The sequence below is a fragment of the Eleutherodactylus coqui genome, chromosome 2 (genome assembly GCF_035609145.1).
Source record: "Eleutherodactylus coqui strain aEleCoq1 chromosome 2, aEleCoq1.hap1, whole genome shotgun sequence".
Classification (NCBI taxonomy): Eukaryota; Metazoa; Chordata; class Amphibia; order Anura; family Eleutherodactylidae; genus Eleutherodactylus; species Eleutherodactylus coqui.
The window spans coordinates 172,352,611-172,370,048 of NC_089838.1; the positions used below are offsets into that span (position 1 = coordinate 172,352,611).

General features: G+C 39.7%; 1 protein-coding gene across 1 annotated transcript in view; it reads left to right on the plus strand.

The window, feature by feature from the left end:
- Window positions 1-17,438, plus strand: part of LAMB1 (laminin subunit beta 1) — an 83,404-nt gene that overhangs the window by 39,693 nt on the left and 26,273 nt on the right. The window contains exons 13-24 of the mRNA XM_066591918.1: window positions 689-768; window positions 2,102-2,237; window positions 3,986-4,144; window positions 4,860-4,987; window positions 6,964-7,084; window positions 9,402-9,600; window positions 10,143-10,286; window positions 11,820-12,051; window positions 12,514-12,677; window positions 12,939-13,163; window positions 16,828-17,045; window positions 17,138-17,234. Of these exons, the coding sequence (XP_066448015.1) occupies window positions 689-768; window positions 2,102-2,237; window positions 3,986-4,144; window positions 4,860-4,987; window positions 6,964-7,084; window positions 9,402-9,600; window positions 10,143-10,286; window positions 11,820-12,051; window positions 12,514-12,677; window positions 12,939-13,163; window positions 16,828-17,045; window positions 17,138-17,234 (1,903 nt within the window). The remainder of the gene's footprint in view (window positions 1-688; window positions 769-2,101; window positions 2,238-3,985; window positions 4,145-4,859; window positions 4,988-6,963; window positions 7,085-9,401; window positions 9,601-10,142; window positions 10,287-11,819; window positions 12,052-12,513; window positions 12,678-12,938; window positions 13,164-16,827; window positions 17,046-17,137; window positions 17,235-17,438) is intronic.

Here is a 17,438-nt window from a genome sequence, read left to right on the forward strand (position 1 = left end):
TGATTCGGCCTCGGATGCCAAGGGGTTAACAGTTCCTTGCTGTTAATTAATTGATTGCCTGGCTTTGGTTATGAGCAGCCCAGCCAGCTAGTCAGTAACTTTGTTCATTATTTAAACAGACTCCTATGGGTAGAGCATGCTGTTTGTACTATCTGGTATCCTGGTCTTGTGTGTTGGTGGAGTTGGCAGTGTGGAGTGTTGAGGCTATTCTGGGCATGATCATCCTGCATCAGTTTGTATCCTTCCTCCATGTGTTCAGTTCTGCTCCTTTATTGTATCTGCTTTCATGCATTCCTTGTGTATCTTAACTTATCTTACTTGGCTTATACTTGGTGCTTGTCTCTACTCCATATTCATCCAGAGTCACTTCAGGGAAGCCCCAGGCTACTGCTGCAGGGTTGCCATTTTCAGGGCAGGGCTCAGCTTGTTAGGCAGGTTGATCACTTTAACAACATGTATAGGTTCTGTCCCTTCCTAGTCTATCGCCCTGGTCTTTTTTCTGGCTCTCTGTCCCCTTTCAAGTCATTGTGGTTCCTGTCTCGTCCTGGTTGGACATGACACTACTAGTCTATTGCTTTTTGCAAAATTGCTAATGCAATAAATATAAAGCATGTTTAGAATGGCTGCTTGTATTTGCAAAGGACCAATTACAGCTAAGAGTAATGTTTGTTCCTCTTTTTTTGTACAGCCTGAATTTTGGGGTTTGAGCAATGATTTAGATGGTTGTCGGGCTTGTGATTGTGACCGTGGTGGATCATATGACAATGAGTAAGTGAAATCTTAATTTCTTCTCTTGTAATCATTTACTTGTAAGTTGTAACATGCCAACGAGTTACTGAAGCAATGCATTTCATGTGCATACTGTAAGTCAAGCAACCAATGGCTTGTAAACCTTGCAAACTGGTAAAAAGCAGTTGAGGCAAACAGACCATACAAATTAGATACAGTTGGTCTGGAAAGTCTTCTGATCCTTTTTTTTTACATTTGACTATGTTATGGCCTTGTGCAGATTTAAAAAAATGCAAGTTTTTTTCTATTATTGAGCACTCAATACCCCGTAATGACAAAGTGAAAACAGAATCATACAAATCTTTTTCCTTTTTTTTTAAATGAAAAACTACCATTTTGCATTGAAATAAGTATTCAGACCCTGTACCTAGTACTTAGTTGAAGCACCTTTGGCAGGAATTACAGCCTACAGTCTTCTTGGGTATGATGCCTGAGCAGTGCCTTGTTTCCTCCAGACACAATGCTTAGGTTTGTGGCCAAACACTTCAATCTTGGTTTCATCAGACCACATAATCTTGTTTCTCATAGTCTTTTAGATGCTTTTTGGTAAACTCCAGGTGGGCTTTCATGTGTCTTTTACTGAGGAGAGATCCTTTTTTGGCCACTCTGCTATAAAACCCAGATTGGTGCAGTGTTGCTGTGATGAAAGTTTCTCCCATCTGCGCACAGGATCTTTGGAGCTCAGCCAGAGTTACTTTTGGACTCTTGTCACCTCACTCACCAAGGCCCTTCTCCCACGATTACTTAGTTTGGTGGGTTGGACAGCTCTAGGGAGAGTCCTTGTTGTTCCAAACTTCTTCCATTTAAGAACTATGGAGGCCACTATGCTCTTCGGAACTTACAGGGCAGCAGAAATGTTTTCTAGCCTTTTCTCTGTCATTATGGGGCATTGAGTGCACCAGGTAACAAAATGTACAAAGAGTGAAACGGTCTGAAGACTTGTGGATCCACTGTATATTTGGTATGCAATTAGTCTGCTGAATATTTCTACAATACACAAGAGGTGACACATGGGCACAAAATAAATTATATAAATGTGTTTCTGGGAAATTAATCCCAGGTTCATTGAATCTTTTCAAACAATTCTGAAACCAGTATTTATATAAATATATACCGTTCACATTTACATATTATAATTCTTGGACAGGAAATGAACATTATTGAAAGAGTGCTAAAGTATTCTCTAAATATTGCTCAAATGCTGTTCCAAAATCCAGCTGTCTATTCTGGATTGTTTCCTTGTATATCTTGTTGTTATGTCAAACGTCTGCTGTAAATTTGTTTTCTTAGGCTTGTTTTTTGCTGTTTACAGCTGTTCTCCAGAATCTGGCCAGTGTCGCTGCAGACCACACATGATTGGCCGCCAGTGCAATGAAGTACAATCTGGCTTCTATTTCATCTCTTTAGACCATTACATTTATGAAGCAGAGGATGCCGATTTTGGACCTGTAAGTATTTGCACAGTAACATAGCTTGCAAAGCTGAAAAAAGAAATCACTTCATCTAGTTCAGCCTGATATCCTGCAATGTTAATCCAGAGAAAGGCAAAAAAAAAAAGAAAACATGAGGTAGAAGCAAAATTTGTTAGGGAAAAAAAATTCCTACTCCACTCCAAATATGGTGATCAGAATAATCCCTGGATCAACAACCCTTCTGAAGTAATCATAGACTATAACATGCAATATTATTACACTCACAAAAGACGCCCAGACTCTTCTTGTATTCTTTTAGTGAGTTTGCCATCACCACATTCTCAGGCAAAGAGTTTCATAGTCTCAGTGCTCTTACAGTAAAGAACCCCCTTCTATACTAGTTTAGAAACCTTCTTTCCTCTAGATGTAGCTGATGCTTCCTTGTCACGGTTCTTAGTATACATAGATTGTGGGAAAGATCTCTGTATTGACCTTTGATGTATTTATACATAGTTATTAGGTCGCCCCTTATCCATCATCTTTTTATTGTACTCCACTCATTCCTTTCATTACTTTGGTCACCTGACTTTGTACTCGCTCAAGCTCTACTATATCTTTCCAGTGCATTAGTGCCCCAAACTGTAAGCATTGGGGCAGATTTGCTAAACCTTTCTACTAGTTAGACAATGCAAATGAAAGGCCCATTTAGATGGGACGATCATCACTCAGGATGCAGCCTAAAATTCTGAACGATGAGCATTCAGTCTAAATAGCAGCTGTTCAGTACTGAACAGCCGCTATGTTAAGTGAATGGAGAGGCGGGGGAGAGCAAGGAGAGAAATCTCCTGCATCCGCCCCGCTGTGAAGCAAAAGCACATAAGCAGGTACTTGCAGGGACGAGTGTTGGGCATCGTTTGCCCAACATTCATCCCATCTAAATGGGTCTTTAGTTCAAAGAGTCTTAAAATGCATAAGGTAACCACAGTGGTTCATGTTATATGATAAATAAAGCACACCTTTAAACACTTTTGTCTGACTTTGTGCCACTTGTTGGTTGCCTTACTTTACATGAGTTTTTGCACCAAAATTCTGGCACATTTTTTGGGGCGCACAGGGTCACACTTGGGCATCGTCTCCTTTCATATTAGTCCACGCTCCATTCTGAAAGCTCATACACTATTGTTGTGCTAGGTATAACTAGTGTCTCAATGTGTTTTCCCATTTAAAAAGAAATCTTGGGATATTTTTGCCACTTCAAAAGTGCATAGCTTTATGTTTATTAGTATTAGAATACTATCATCTCTTGTGTTAACTATTTTAAATAGTTTAGTAACATTTGCAAAAATTGATATTTTACTGTGCCATCGCTGTACAGGGTCTTCAATAAATATATTAAAAAGAATAGGGATCAATATCGACCCCTGTGGTACCCTACTAGTAACAGTCAGCCAATCAAAGTATGTACCATTAATAGCCACCCTCTGCTTTCTATCACTGAGCCAGTTACCTACCCACTTACACACACTCACCCAGACCAAGCATTCTCATTTTATATACCAACCTTTTTATGAAGCAGAGAATCAAACACTTTGAAAAAATCAAGATAAAAAAGATTCAGTGACTCCCTGGTCTGGTCTAAAATGTACCTCCTCATAGTTAATCAGAGTAGTTTGACAGGAATGCGCCCTCATAAATTCATGCTGATAAAGAGTTATTAAAATGCTTAGTGGAAGATTCTGTGTTCCATCTATTAGTTTTGTTTAGTTATTGCTGTTTCCCAACAGGGTGTAAGACCTGTGGAGAGGTTGCTCCCTCAAGATCGTACTCCTTCCTGGACAGGTCCTGGTTTTGCCAAAGTTCCAGAAGGGGCATACTTGGAATTTCATATCAACAATATTCCAACCTCTATGGAATATGACCTTTTGATACGTTATGAACCACAGGTAAGAAGTTATTGCGCTGTATTAAAGGGGTTGTCCCGCGGCAGCAAGTGGGTCTATACACTTCTGTATGGCCATATTAATGCACTTTGTAATATACATTGTGCATTAATTATGAGCCATACAGAAGTTATAAAAAGTTTTATACTTACCTGCTCCGTTGCTGGCGTCCTCGTCTCCATGGTGCCGACTAATTTTCGCCCTCCGATGGCCAAATTAGCCGCGCTTGCGCAGTCCTGGTCTTCTGCTCTCTTCAATGGAGCCGCTCGTGCAGAATGCAGGCTCCGTGTAGCTCCGCCCCGTCACGTGCCGATTCCAGCCAATCAGGAGGCTGGAATCGGCAATGGACCGCACAGAAGAGCTGCGGTCCACGGAGGAAGAGGATTCCGGCGGCCATCTTCACAGGTAAGTATAGAAGTCACCGGAGCGCGGGGATTAAGGTAAGCGCTCCGGTAAGCTTTCTGTACGTCCCTGCATCGGGGTTGTCTCGCGCCGAACGGGGGGGGGGTTTAAAAAAAACAAAAACCCGTTTCGGCGCGGGACAACCCCTTTAATGCTATTTTAAGTAATGAGAACACTGTGATGAGGGGTAATAGTCAATATTGTCTTACATTAGTCTTCTGCTGACAATCAGACATATTATTTCAGATGCCAGATGTCTGATGTCTGTTTGACAACACTCGAATCTGTTTAATTTGGTGTTTTTAAAATGTGTCAGCTTCCAGAACAATGGGAAGAGGCAGTGATTACAGTTATACGTCCAGGAAGAATTGCCACAAGCAGCCGATGTGGTAACACTGTGCCCAACGATGACAACCAGAATGTAGCATTACCACCAGGATCCCGGTGAGTAGATTCATCGTAGAGCATGTTAGTGTTCCTACAGAACTTGGCTTTAAAACACATATTAATATCCGTGAGCATGCGCATGTTTGAAGACATATTATCTTTCCTTCTTTATTGGAATACAAGGTCTGATTCTGTGTAGTGCTTGTCATGTATGACCTGAAGTTGACATTTAATCTTAGGGTCCACCCAGGCAGGGTTGCCATCCTGAATTTTTTTTCTTTTCTGGACAACATATCCGAATATCAAGGATTACCAGCATTTTTTATGGACACATTGGAAAACCATAATGGTTGATAAAGATAATATATAATACATGTATATAGTTTAGATACTGATATGAACTTATTACTAGAATTTACTGTGTGCTGTAAAATTATAATTGCAGTGATAATAACTTGCTCAAGTACCAGCAGCCTCCAAAAAAACATAGACATATCTTTTTTTATTTTTTTTATTTTACAGACAGTGGAAAAAGTATCCTGTTTTTACATACTATCCAGTTTCTGGATGGTTAGCAATCCTGCACCCAATAGCATAAAAATATCAATGACTGTCAGTACTCATTTTCTTGCCACTTTTCAAGATGTGTCCAGTAATGATCAACTGGTTTTCAGGAGATCCAATATGTCACCTAAAATGTCAGTCTCTAAAGACCCATTTACACGCAAAGGTAATCTTTCAAACTATTGAAAGTTTTAGCGATCTTTTTGCAGAAAGTGTTAATGGGCAGTAATGTCCATTAAACACTTTATCATCTTCATTTGCATGTAAATGGGCCTCCAGGAGCTGTTTGCAGAGCCCAGTATGTAATTAGTCACACAGCCAGCTGTGCAGTAGCCACACACCCAGCTGTGCAGCAGCTGTATTAGTCTTGTCAGGGCTGCCAGCAGAATACAATGTAATCTGCTGGTTTCCCCGTGGAGAGAACAGCCTGCGGTCTACTGGAGGTAAATGCAAACTGCTTTATCCCCAGTAGCTGAACGATGAATTTTAAGTTCACCTTAAAATCATCGTTCAAACGATAAGTGAACGATGCCTGCATTTACATGTAACGATTATCGCTCAAATTCGGTCGTTTGAACAAATTTTGAGTGATAATCGTTACGTGTAAATGGGCCTTAAGGCAGATGTAAAACTTAATTGAAAATCAAGAAATTCTATTTTCAGCAATTCCTTAAAGGCATTGTCCGGTTTTAAATACTTGATGACCTATCCTTAGGATGGGTCCTCAATAGCTGATCAGCAGAAGGCCAACGCCCATGGATTAGCTGTTCTCTGAGTCACTATGTCAATGTATGGAACCAGAAGAACACAGCTCTGTATACACTGCAGTCACCCAGCGTGGTATTGTGGGCACAACCATATAGGGCCACTGCAGTGTGTACAGAGCAGTGGGTTAACAGCTGATCAATAGAGGTCCCAGGTGGCAGACCACCGACAATGAGCTATTTAGCGATGAACAACCTCTTTAATACATACATATCCAAAATGCTTCCTTTACTTGCCAGAGCAATTTACATAACAGCAGGGTGCAAGGAAATCACAGTTCTGTACTGTTAGCAGCATGTCCATAGCAGCAGTGTAGTAATAGTACTTACAGTACCTGCTTTCTGTCACAGGAAGCATAGCACATTTTATTTTAATTTGTACAGAATGATTTAAATACATGTTAAATATTATAGAGTTGCTATGCATAATATTAGATTTGACTGTTTCAGCTTTCACGTCCCTGCCCAGTTCTCTTACATGTATGTATTCAAACATGCCAATATTAATCTAACAAAATAAATGGGAGGGTGATAACTAGTACCTACATAAACATCACACATTACTTTGTATGTCCACTGAATTCCTAATGTTTTTGTCTTTGTGGCCACACAAGGTACACTAGGGCACTTAATATAAACATACCTTCTACATAAAGCTACAGAAGTTGGACACTCTATGAAATGTGCTTTGTTCTATAATTATAGGTATATTGTACTTCCTCGTCCTATATGCTTTGAAAAAGGCCTGAATTACACAATCCGACTAGAACTGCCTCGGTATTCGGTTAACTCTAATGTGGAGAGTCCTTATACATTAATTGACTCGGTAAGTGTACATTTTACAAATTCAGATGGGTTCTTCCTTAATTTGGCATTTAACTCACTTTGTCCCAACATATATAGTGCTAGATGAAAAAAGAACTTGTATATCAGACCAATGTCTCTAAACAATGCCATCATCACTATAGGATCCCAAGCTTAAAAAATAAATGTTTAACATGCAAGCTTTTTATTGGGTGACTGTGGTGGATGTCTCCAATGAATGCAAATTTTTATGAAAACAGATGTGTCCTCCTTAACCTGGCCATAATTCGAGATACAGTGATCCCTTGTTTATCGTGGGGATTACATTCCAGAGACCCCTGCGATACGTGAAAATCCACAAAGTAACAGCGTAATATTTACACAAATGAATCTGTTGGGTAAACTGCCAAAAAATCGCAAAAGTGAATAAACAGACCGATGCTACGATCAGTGAGCCAATCAGCGCTCAGGATACAGAACACATTCCATCAGCCAATAATATGCCGTGTACAATCTTGCATTTGCAAGCACTAGTGGCGTACTGTATTTCCTGTAAGTACCGCAAAATTTTGCGATATAGCGAAAGACTCAGTGTAAACAGAATTATATGTGGTCTATCTAAAATCCGCAATGCACTGAAGCCGCAATCATTGAAACGCAATATAGCGAGGGATCAATGTATTCCTAGAAGCGGGGTGTGAGATGAAAAAATTTTTTTTATGTCTGATACATTCATCCAACAGGTGCTATCCATTGCCCCTTCATAAGTTCTCATGTTAAAAAATCAAATAAACTATGGGGGACATTTAAGAAGGCCTTTCCCCCTGAAAGCTGGCGAAGAAAAGTCAAAGAATTTGGCGCAAGGGCTGTTTGTGCAATAATTTTGCAACTTTTCAGCGCTGGCCTCGCTACTTTCAGGGAAAGTTGACAAGGCTTGTAGGGAGGAAGCATAACTGCCCCGAACCGATAGATTTATGTATAAACAAGAAACTGGCGTAAATTGTGACAGAAAAGTACGTCTGGCCAGGTCCAGGTATACATTTCTATGAAGGCACATGGAGCTGCCAGGGCAACACTGTGTGCCTGGGGAAATTAAGCTTGGTGTTGGAAATGCCGGGCTCAGTAAATTTTCTCTTATTTTTTTAATTTATAAATTTTTACTGGATCGGGCAAGATCGGACTTTTACAGATGCGACGATGCCAAATATGTTTTCGGGGAATTGTCTTGATTTTTTTTTAATTATAAATATGGGGAAAAGGGTTTTTAAAACTTTTATTTCCTTTTATTTTTTCCTAATAATCAAACTTTCTTTTATTTATTTTTACATTTTTTTTATTAGTCCTCATAGGGGACTTGAGCTTGTGATCATTTGAGCGCTCACACAGTGTAATGCAATACCATAGTATTGCATTATACAGCATTCTGATGTGCAGTCTATCAAGATGCGCCACAATCAATGCCCTTGGGGGCATTCAGAAGACTCCAGGCTGCCATAGTAACCTGACAGCACCTGGCAAATTCATCAATGGGTGGGTGCCATATGAGGCCCCGATCGGGGCATTTAAAGTGTTAATGACTATGATCGTGGCTGTTGCAGGCGGGTGTCAGCTGCCAATTATGGCTAACATCAGCTTGCAAATGGAGCAGGATTAGATCCCTATCCTGCTCCACGCAAACTACGTAACTGGATGTCCTGGGGCATGGGGGTTAAAGGAGTTTTCCCATGGCTTAAAATTGTTTCACAGCAACTCTCTCCTTCCTGGTTCCTGCTGACCAGGACATGTGACTGCTGCAGCCAATCACTGGCCACATCACTGACCTTCTATAGCCGGTGATTTGCTGCAGCAGTCACATGACCTATTCCGCAGCAACAAGGAAGAACAAAGTGTTTGGGAAGCAATTTTAAGTCATGGGTAATTAAAATTAAAACCAAGGTAACAGTGGACACTTCTATTGTTAGATACTCTTCATATTCAGCATTTGCTCTTGTCCTTGCATAGGATCAGATTATATCACTGACATTACATTTGAGTAGGAATCTCACTACAGTTGATAGTACATATTTTCAGTTGGACGATCGTGGCCTATTCTTACATGACTTTACTGATCATGTGCTTTTTTTTTAAGCCATAAGCATTGCTTACTATGCTTTGAAGTACATTCTTTTACTGAGAAGCGGAAAAGTAAACTATGCTTAGAGTGCTGTACCCTATACTTTGTCATTTAGTGGTTTTAGTGTTAAATTTAACTTATGAGGATATGTTTCTGTAACCTGTAATGCCAGTATATACTGATCTGAGTGGAATCTTGATTTGAATCTGTAAAACTTTTTCTGCAGATTGTTTTACTGCCTCATGTCAAGTCCCTTGACTTATTCAGTACGGGAGGCTCAGGAGAGGATGTCAGCAGTGCTTGGCAGACATATCAGAGATACAGATGTGCAGAAAACAGTCAGAGTGTTGTGAAAACTCCACTGACCGAGGTCTGCAAAGACTTCCTCCTAAGTATTTCTGCAATCCTACATGAAGGTGCTCTGGGTATGTATACACTTGCATCCTATTTAGTGGTCTTGTATTTCTTTATTGTCATAGTGAACCACTTATTTTCCTTGCACAGTTGTGGTTGGGAAAATATAGTACAGAATGCTGTATTTGTCTATTAATTTTAGAATATGCATATAAGGCTGTTCACACTTGCATATCATGGCTTACATTTAGAAGAGAACCTATGGCAATATGATAGAACGCTCTTATAATGCAAATACGTCCTTGGTCTCTTGGGGTTCTCCATATTATGCCTTTCTAGCAATCAAAGGTGTCGCAACCTCTCATAGTAAACCTTACCATACATTCAATTAATAGACTATTTGAAAAAAATGAAATGTTAATATATCGTAAGCAACCCATTTACAATAATCTGTCAAGATAAAAATCTGATACCAAAGGTTGTATTTGAAAGAAACTTGAATGGGTTTTATCTATGTGAGACAAGATGGTGACACGCAGAAAAAAATATAAAGGCAGAAGTATTGATATGGAAAAACAGACAACTTTTACAGTTTCGATTTCCTTTTGCTCAGAATGCCAGTGCGACCCACAAGGCTCCTTGAGTTCTGTATGTGACCCAAATGGAGGACAATGCCATTGTCGTCCCAACGTTGTTGGCAGGAACTGTGATAAATGTGCCCCAGGAACCTATGGATTTGGACCTAATGGATGTAAACGTATGTATTATTATATATTAGCTGAAATAAATGTTATACTAATATGACAAAAAATTCACTTATAGTTGTGAACCAACATTCCTGCTATTTATTGATTTATTGTACTTATAAAGATCTCCAGTATTGGTAAAGGAACGCCAACTTTTCAAACAAGATATGCTCATCTACTGGCTTGTTTTAGTCTCAACATTTCTGCAATATACTTGATTTAAAAATGTTTTTGCTTTACCACTACCAGCTTCTTTGCAATTCACTCTCTGTCGTTAGGTACAGAGCTTCCTTGGTAACAAGCAAACAGGGATCTTTCTATAGCAATAGGTGGCTCCCTGAATTTACAGGCTGCAGGATGACAGATCAGCAGACACTGTGATAATCTCCACAATCTCTGCCTCTCCTGCTGTTACAGCATCTGTATGCCTTTGCACACATAATAGTGAGTTTAGTAACCATTTGGCCAGAATGTCTCTGAATGCCTGAATCATACTGGGAAAGCAGAGCAGTGGGAATTCAGATACTGCCTCTCCGCTGATTGGACCACAAACTATGCAATGCAGCAGGGGAAGTCAGGGCAAGGAAGTGCAGTTCAGTGAACTATCGGCAGAATGCTAGGCCTGCTATATGCCTCCTCCTTGAAAGTTGATTGCAAACAGTAGAACAGTAGAAAAATGGGGAAAAACACCTGAAAATCAGAACTTACATACAAGAAATGGAGTTCAAACGGCAGCAAATAAGAGGATAAGGAGAACCTAGTATATTTTAGAAAACTTGTTGAAAACTCAGGTATGCTTTAAGGTCCTTTTACACAGGCAAGCTATCATGCCAAATGTTTCTAAAAACACACGGTCACCCAACCATTGGCCATGTAAAAGGACCAATCATCAGCTGACGAATGAGCTAACATTGATTGCTCAGTGTTAACAAGCATAAAAATGTTTGATTAGCTATACTTCTCCCCCAGTGAATGGGGAGATGTACAACCAGCCTACATCATAATAGCAATTGTATGATGTAGGCTGGTAAGCAGATTCTCAGCACTGTAAAAGAAGACAAGCACCAATTGACCTGCATGTTGATCGGAACTCGTTAGATTGAGTTGAGAATTTCAGTCTGAAAGAACCCTTAGATTAGAAGAAGCAAAAGAGGGTTGATTGCAAGGACAATGGGTGTCATCCCAAACTGGACAAACATATAAGATATAGCTGAGCTTTTGTTTATACAGTAAGGAGAGGGTGGGAAATCCTGGAAATGAAGGATCAGACATGTTGCAATTCAAACAGTCAGATCCTTGTTTCTATCTTTGAAAAAAGTCAAGATTCTATTATAGATTGTTGAAAGATTCTGCTGGCATTGTCTTACATTATCACGGATTAAAAAATGGAAGGGCTTACTTACATTGATACCACACCTGATTTGTACTTTTCTGTTGCACTAATTTTCTTTGTGTTTAGATTTTGTGCTTTTCGTTAAATGCACCAATATGTACTCTCTCATCCTTGTCTAAGATGCCTTTTCAATTTGCCTTCATCTCTACAGCTTGTGAGTGTAACCTGAAAGGATCAAATCATGCCTTCTGCCACACTGAGACTGGTCAGTGCCCATGCTTTCATGGTGCCTTTGGACGTCAGTGTGATGAATGTTTGCCTGGGTACTGGGGATTTCCTAACTGTCAACAATGCCAATGTAATGGGCATACAGATGAATGCGACACACTCACTGGAGAGTGTACTAGCTGTAGAGATCACACTGAAGGTTACAGCTGTGAAAGGTATATCTTTCTGTTGTGGAAATGAATTAAACATTTTTAAATTGTATATTTAAATTATTTTGCGATTAGTTCAAATTACATTTATTATTTCCTTACAGCCAGTGTGGTGTTGAATGTAGATAGTCTTTGTGCCACAGCTGAGTTCCCCATTAACAGCTGATATTGGCTGGAAGCTAGTATGTAAATATTTAATATCTGATGCGGAATTCAGTGCATATATTACAATAAATGTATCAAATTTCCTGATTTATTTGGCAGTATAGAAGTTCCTGATCACTGAAAAGGGTATGTCAGAAAATTATCTCTCAGAAATACTGCCACACCAGAGCTGATTTTGGTGTAATCTGGACTGGCTTTGAATGAATTTTAACCCTGTCTTGGCTCTTATTTTCTTTGTAGAAAGTAACAACTAATCATTAGCTTTTAATTACAACTAATTAATTATTGTATGCTTATTTGTAGGTGTACAGCTGGATATTATGGTGATCCCAGATTAGGCTCAGGTGATCATTGCAGGTCTTGCCCATGCCCTGATGGACCTGGTAGTGGGCGGCAATTTGCCAGTGGATGTTACAAAGATCCTTCAACTGAGCATGTCGTATGTTCATGCAGCAAAGGCTATACAGGTAAGCATTCTCAATATGCAAGTCACAACTCTTGTTGAGGTCCAGATTTCAGCCTCTCTGGGGATAATGTAGTATTACAGACTATGTATTTATGTAATACTTGGTCATGCCAACTCTACTAGAGCAGCAGTTGTCCCTAGTGATGTCTGGATAATTGTAGAGGGTCTATTGACTAGAGCAAAGGATCTCCTAGGACCATACTTGTACACTAATATTCATGATTATATACTTACAAAGTGGGGTTTTGTGTTCTCATTTTAGGTATAAGGTGTGATGAGTGCGCCTCTGGTTATTTTGGAAATCCAGAAGAGATAGGAGGAATATGTCAGCCATGTAATTGCAACAATAACATAGATCTGTCAGATCCACTTGCTTGTGACAAGCGTAGCGGAATATGTCTGAAGTGTCTCCATCACACAGAAGGTGAAAACTGTCATCAGTGTCAATTGGGTTACTATGGAAATGCCTTCCAACAAGACTGCAAAAGTAAGAACTTTCTTTTATTTCTGTTTTTTTGATACATACATTCAATTAGTGTATACTGTTAGAATTATTTACCTTACTTAAAGGGGTATGTCTGGGACTAGAAAAAGGGGGTGTTATCTTACCAGGAACAGTGACTGTCTTTGGGTTGTGTCTGGTATTGCATCTCATCCCCACTTGAGTGAATGGAGTTGAACTGCAATACTTGACACAACCCATGAACAGACCTAGTACTGTTCCTAGAAAAACAGCAGACCCTTTTTCTAGTCCTAGGACAAATTCTTTTATATCAATGAATTTTCCTCTTTATAAAGGTTTGTGTCCTTTTTTTTTATCTAGAGTGTCAACAGTTTAGCCTCCCCTAAGAGTAGACCATGAAGCACAGGGGGTTATTTATATATTACCTAAGTAGTAAATATGGACACATGACAAAGGGGTTCTCTAGTTAACATTTAAAAAAATAAGTTGAGCTCCCCATGTATAAAAATAATAAGCAATCCCATACTCGCTCTCCTGGCCACAACACTACATCCTCGGGTCTCCTGCTATGGCACTGTGTTAACAGCCTGCAGCAGCTTGTGTATGGGAGATTACAGGTTGCTACAGCCAATCGTAGGCCTCAGCATTCAAACATTGAGGTCTGTGATTGACTGCAGAAGCCTGTGACAACCCATACACAAGCTGACTGCAGTCTGTCAGCACAGACATAGGGCCAAGAATAAAGCTGCGATGCTGAAACTTCAGGGAGCCGGGAGAGGTGAGTGTATGACTGTTTATTAATTTATGGAATGAGGGACCTGTTTTTATAAAAATAAATTTAATGTCAGACAACCCCTTAAAAAATCTCTTTTAGGGTGACTACCCACTACAGTTTTTTTTTCACTGCGAAATTCGCAGGGTTTTTTTTCTGCAGGGGTCTATGGGACTTGTAATGTTGAAATCGCAATCTTGCGCGATAGCGATTTTAACAATACAAGTCCCATAGACCCCTGTAGAAAAAAAAAAACTGTAGTGGGTAGTCACCCTTAGATTTAGGAACCACCACATGCTGTTTTATGGTACAAAGAATAATACATGTTTTTATAAAGAATCCATTTTAGAACCCAGAATCCATTTTATTGTATCCAAATTCTACAAATCTAATTCCCAAGTTAAAATCATGTCCTGAATCTGCTAACATATTCTCAGGCTGAGGAGAGTGCCTAGCAGTACAAAATATGTGTTCTTGTCAATTGAAAAAACAATACTACTAATAGAAGCACATTTTTAGAAATTCTCTGCATTGTATGAATTGAGACATTCTTGTTTCATTGTAGACTTTCAGGGTTGGGGTCTTCTTTCACTAATGTTATTAGCAACGGAATGACCTATATGTTCATCATATGTTTACCATGAATGTGCTGTGAAGCAGAATACTTCTGACATTGTACGCATTCTTTGATTATTTGCTCTAGAAAACTTATCTATTTATATTTCCTTTTTCTTAGCACCAGGATATTACTCCAATTTCCTGCTGCTTCTGTCTTCAGGCAGAACAGTGATTACCCATAGGATACACTATTAATAGTCTGACTTCAGGAACATAGAATCATAGCATGGCAGAGTTGGAAGGGACCTCCAGGGCCATTGGGTCCAATCCCCTGCTCAATGCAGGATCACTAAATCATCCCAGACAGATGTCTTTCCGTTTTTTTTCTAACCCCTTAAGGACCAGGCACTGTAAATTTACAGTACTTGTTCTTGGGCTTTAATCCCAGATAATAGTAAAAAATGTGGTGAGGGATTAAGGCTGCCTGTCCACAGGCGTTGCGGTATCCTGCGGCAGATCTCTGCCGCGGGAGCCGCCGCCCGGGAGCAGGAGTCGGCAGACGGATCTCTGCTGTCAGCCTATCTCACAAATAGGTTGACCACGGCAAATTGCAGAATGCTGCAATTTGCCGGCCGCAAGCGGAGAATCACAATGATTCTCCGCTAGTGGACAGGGGGACTGTGCTCTCCATAGCAACACTATGGAGAGCATTCACTTCATTCCCCGCAGCCAGATTATCATCGCGGGGAACGCAATTCAAACCCGCCCGTGGACAGGCAGCCTACAGCTCTTGCAATGAAGCAGGAACAGATTGGGTCCTTGGCTGTCAGTCACAGCAGAAGACCCAGGAGGAGAAGGCAGAAGCTGTTGTTAACTACTGGGTGCCCCTTGCCACGGCAGAGCTCCTGAGTCATAGCAGACCCAGATCAGCTCTGTTAGTGACTACTGTCACTACAAGGGTATCTTTTCCCCTATAATTTGGGCTTCTATGGATGCCTTAGCTACAGTGGAAAAGTGTGAAATATAAACAAAAAAATACTATGTGAATGACCCCCACAGGTCTTATACAACATCATGGGGGACATAGATGAAAAAAATAGTTACAAAAATTTGTAAAAAAAAAAAAATGACAGAATAAATTAGAAAAAAAACTATATATCTATACAAAAATGACCCACCGTCGACACCAACCAAAACCGTCGCCATATGCGCCCTGTAATCCAAGACTATAGATTGAAATGTCCAAAACAAAATGAGGAACCTATTCTTATGCTTTATTTTAGCATAAATATACAAATTGTAAAAATAAACAACTATAAATTTATTTTTTTTTATAATTTTTTTTTAGCTTTTTACCCCTAAAAAAACAAAAAATCAGGAAAAAAAAATCAGTGGAAATAAAAAATAGACCAATATGTCACAGGAAAATAACTAAAATATTGTGGTCCTTTAAGAGGTAAATATCTAATCTTTGTATCCGCCCTTTTGGTTTCATCCCATTGCTTCCAGTCTTTCCTTGGGCAAATGAGAATAGGGCTGATCCCTCTGTACTATGACAGCCCTTCAGATATTTGTAGACCGCTATTAAGTCTCCTCTCAGCTAAACATTCCCAGATCCTTTAACCGTTCCTCATAGGTCATGGTTTGCAGACCGTTCAACATCTTCTCTGAACTTGCTCCAGTTTTTTAAATTGGGGTGCCCAGAACTGGACACAGTATTAAAGATGAAGTCTGACTAAGGGCTCTTTCACACGGGAAGCTAGGCACACAAAAATCACGCGCTTAAAAAACATGTGGCTATTAGAACCAATGGTTGGTATGGGAGCGTTCAGATGAAGGAATCTGAACGTTCCCATAGAAAACTGTTGGTTCTAATAGCCTTGTGTTATTTAAGTGTGTGTTTTTTTTGTTTAGTTTTTTTCTGTGTGCCTAGCTTCCCGTGTGAATGAGCCCTAAGGAAGAGTACAGGGAAATAATGACCTCACGTGATCTAGACTCTATGGTTCTCTTAATACATGCCAGATTTGTATTTGCCTTTTTTGCTACATCACACTGTTGACTCATGGATGAAGATTTTGAAGCATGTATTTTTATAGGAATCACAAAATATCCTCTGCTAACTTTAGTTCTAGCTTCTTTTCAGACTTGCATCATGGCTCCATCTGTCAAACTCGCATTGCCTTTAATGGACATAATAGTGTAGTCTGGGACACTGTTCTACAGAGTAAAAAAAACATTTGGGAACCCCCAGAAACTTGACAAATCCCATTATGTATAATGTAATTAAAATTACTGCTATGTTTTGGCTGTGCTTTTTAATCATTTTTGATAACCGTTTTAACATTTGGTTTATTTCAGAGTGTGTCTGTAATTATTTGGGTACTGATCAGGATTACTGCCAGGGAGACGCCAGTTGCCACTGTAATATTACCACGGGCCAGTGTCCATGTTTGCGCAATGTTATTGGACAGAGCTGTGACCATTGTGCACCAAATACCTGGAATCTAGCTAGTGGAAATGGCTGTGAGTCATGTGGCTGCGATCCTAACCGTTCTCTAGCTTCATCTTGCAATCAGGTAAGTACTTCAGTAGTATTTTGGATATACAGTACCGGTATATATATTCTGCTGACGTATGTGAATCTCATGTTTTATGACTTTCTTTACAGTTTACTGGGCAGTGTCATTGCATGCCTGGTTTTGGTGGAAGAAACTGCAATGAATGCCAGGAACTTTTCTGGGGTAATCCAGATGTTGAGTGCCAAGGTACATGACATTCATTTTTTCTATCATTGTGAACTAGAGATAGTCAAAAGACATTTACAAGATCCTGATGTCTGATAATATGTCATATTGAAGCCTCTAAAGGCAACATCCACTTTCGAGAAAGGAGGCAGTTTTGGAAACAGACTTTATTGTTTCCTACCGTTTTCTGTTTACAGCTGCTATGCAGATCTATGAGTCTTCATG